The sequence below is a fragment of the Gekko japonicus genome, unplaced genomic scaffold (assembly GCF_001447785.1).
Source record: "Gekko japonicus isolate JY-2015 unplaced genomic scaffold, Gekko_japonicus_V1.1 scaffold4095, whole genome shotgun sequence".
NCBI lineage: Eukaryota > Metazoa > Chordata > Lepidosauria > Squamata > Gekkonidae > Gekko > Gekko japonicus.
Genome location: NW_015162601.1, coordinates 96,093 through 98,625, shown reverse-complemented (window position 1 = coordinate 98,625; position 2,533 = coordinate 96,093). Strand labels below are relative to the sequence as shown.

At 52.4% G+C, this 2,533-nt stretch overlaps 1 protein-coding gene across 1 annotated transcript in view; it reads left to right on the top strand.

Moving 5' to 3' along the window:
- Nucleotides 1–2,533, top strand: part of LOC107106337 (protein kinase C beta type-like) — a gene marked incomplete at its 5' end in the record, with an annotated part of 104,111 nt that overhangs the window by 7,679 nt on the left and 93,899 nt on the right. The window contains 1 exon segment of the mRNA XM_015406472.1: nt 1,898–2,054. Within this exon segment, the coding sequence (XP_015261958.1) occupies nt 1,898–2,054 (157 nt within the window).

Here is a 2,533-nt window from a genome sequence, read left to right as displayed (position 1 = left end):
GTTGTGGGGAAGGGAAGGGGAAGGAGTTTGTAAGCCGCGCTGAGAAGGCCGGGGTATAAATCCAATCTCCTCCTCCTCCTCCTCCTCCTCCTCTTCTTCTGTCAATCACCGAAGTGTTCTCTCAAGAGCAGTCCTTGAAAGAGCTCTCTCAGCCCCACCGACCTCACAGGGTGTCTGTTGTGGGGAGGGGAAGGGGAAGGAGTTTGTCAGCCGCTCTAAGACTCCAAGTGAAGGGCGGGGTAGAAATCCAATCTCCTTCTTCTTCTTCTTCTTCCTTCCATTATCAGGAGTATCAATAAGTTTATTTTGAGTAAATAGAATTAGCACAGTTTCAGAGAATTATTATTACACTGGTTGAAGCAAACAGGTTTGGGGATAACCCTTGGAGAACAGTGGCCGGAAATGTCTTCTTCTGCAAAATCATTCCCTGAGAAGTAAGCGAAAAAGAGGTCAGTGAACAGCCTCAGAGATGCCCGAGCGTGCAGCAGTGCTTTCAAAGGCAACGAATGATCAGCGTAAAGGGCTCAGGCAGTACTTTTGTCAGAAATGACCCTGTAGGACCCGTGAACTGGAGAGAGGAGGGATAAAAGTATCTTTTAGGGTTCAAAACCTGGAGACGCTCACCATTCAAACCGTCCTTTTTTCCTACCTGTTGAGACCAATGCTCCCACTAAGCCGTGGAGTCTTCTCGTGAGCCAAAATTCTACCTTGTGAGCTGCCGGCATTAAAGCTGTGAGCGAGCGATTTGGCTGCTGCATAAATCAGTTTGCTCTGGAGCCCTCCTTCCTGAGCTAAGTCAAAAACGTGTGAGCCGGAGGCTAAAAAAAACCCTGTGAGCTAGCTCACACTGACTCAGCTTAGAGAGAACACTGGTTGAGACCCTGGGACAATACCTGTTGGTATTCACCAGTGAGCAAGCTTTTAAGTGACACAAGACTCCTCCTCAGACCAGTTAGGAAAGGCACGTGGTCAAAGCATTAAGCCCCATCGGTGCTTTGTTTCTGTCTCGAGACAGTAGCAAAGAAAGAATCATAGAATGTTAAAGTTGGAAGGGACCCTGCAGGTCATCTAGTCCAACCCCCTGCACTCTGCAGGACCACAGCCGAAAGACAGCCCTACAACCCACCTGAAAGATGGTCATCCAGCCTCCGCTTGAAAACGTCCAGCGAAGGAGCATCCACCACCTCCCGAGGCAGTCTGTTCCACTGCCCAACCACCCTTACAGTTAGGAAGTTTCTCCCGATATTTAGCTGGTTCAAATGCTGCTGTTTTCAGATTTCATGAATGTTTGTCATTTGATTGGTTTTTTTTACCACTGAAACTTTTTTTCCTGATGTAATGACTGTCTGCAAATGAAGGGAACTTGTTGCAAGAATTCTGTTGGGGGGGTCATTGAACAAATGTAAAGGAAATAATAAGACCCCACCCCACCCAGCCATGGAAGCTTGCTGGGGGATCTGGGGCCAGCCTCGGCTACCTCGCAGGGTTGTTGTGAGTGTAAAATGGAGAAGAGGAGAAGGATGTCTATCAGTTTCGGTCCCCGCTGAGGAGAAACGTGGAGTATAAATGAAACACGCGTGGATGTCCTTGCACGCACGAATGACATTTGGAGTTTGGGTATTTGTCCGCTCAGGAGATTTTAATCTTTGACCGTCAACATGGAAACAATCAAGAATGCCCGAAAGCTCTGAGCGCACATTCCGTGGTGGCAAACATTTGCAACTCACCACACCGGCACGGCTTCAGAGGGGGGAACCTCTGCTTCCTTCCCCGCGTACTGTTAGTCGGCCGGAATGTGCCGGGCTTGTTTCTTCGGCGTTTGCAACATGCAAAGGGCGGGGGAGGTTGGGTGCGGCGGTGCTTTGCGTGGCTGACCTCCTGCCTCTTTCCTTTCCAGTACGAGATGCGAGAAACCTAGTTCCCATGGACCCCAATGGCTTGTCGGACCCCTACGTGAAGCTCAAACTCATCCCCGACCCGAAAAGCGAGAGCAAACAGAAGACGAAAACCATCAAATGCTCTTTGAACCCCGAGTGGAATGAGACCTTTAAATTGTGAGTGCAGCGGGCGGCGCTTCCGCTGGGGGGGACGCTTTCCTCTCCAAAGGGGGCCCCTCAGAAGAGGGGGTGCGTGGGAGGCCACGGCCCACCGCAGAGACACAAGACGTGCCCCCCCTGCCCTCTTTGCCCTGTCCCTCGGTGGGGTGGGGAGGGGAGATGAGGCCGCTTCGCCCCTCCTGGGATCCGGTGCACTGTGGGGAGGGCGGGATACAGAGCTGGGCTCCCCCATGCAGACCCCGGATTCCTTTGGGGGGCTGCTCCTGTCCTGCCCAAGTCAGGTGAAAAGTGTCCCTTTCGTGCCTTTTGCTGGGAGTTGCTTCTGAACACCCACCCACCCCGGGTCCCCTACCCATTGCCCTCTGGGCTGCCCGGTTGGCTGGTCTCCAGTTTGGTGTAGTGGTGAGGAGTGCAGACTCTAATCTGGGAGAACCGGGTTTGATTCCCCACTCCTCCTCCAGCATGCAGCTGCTGGT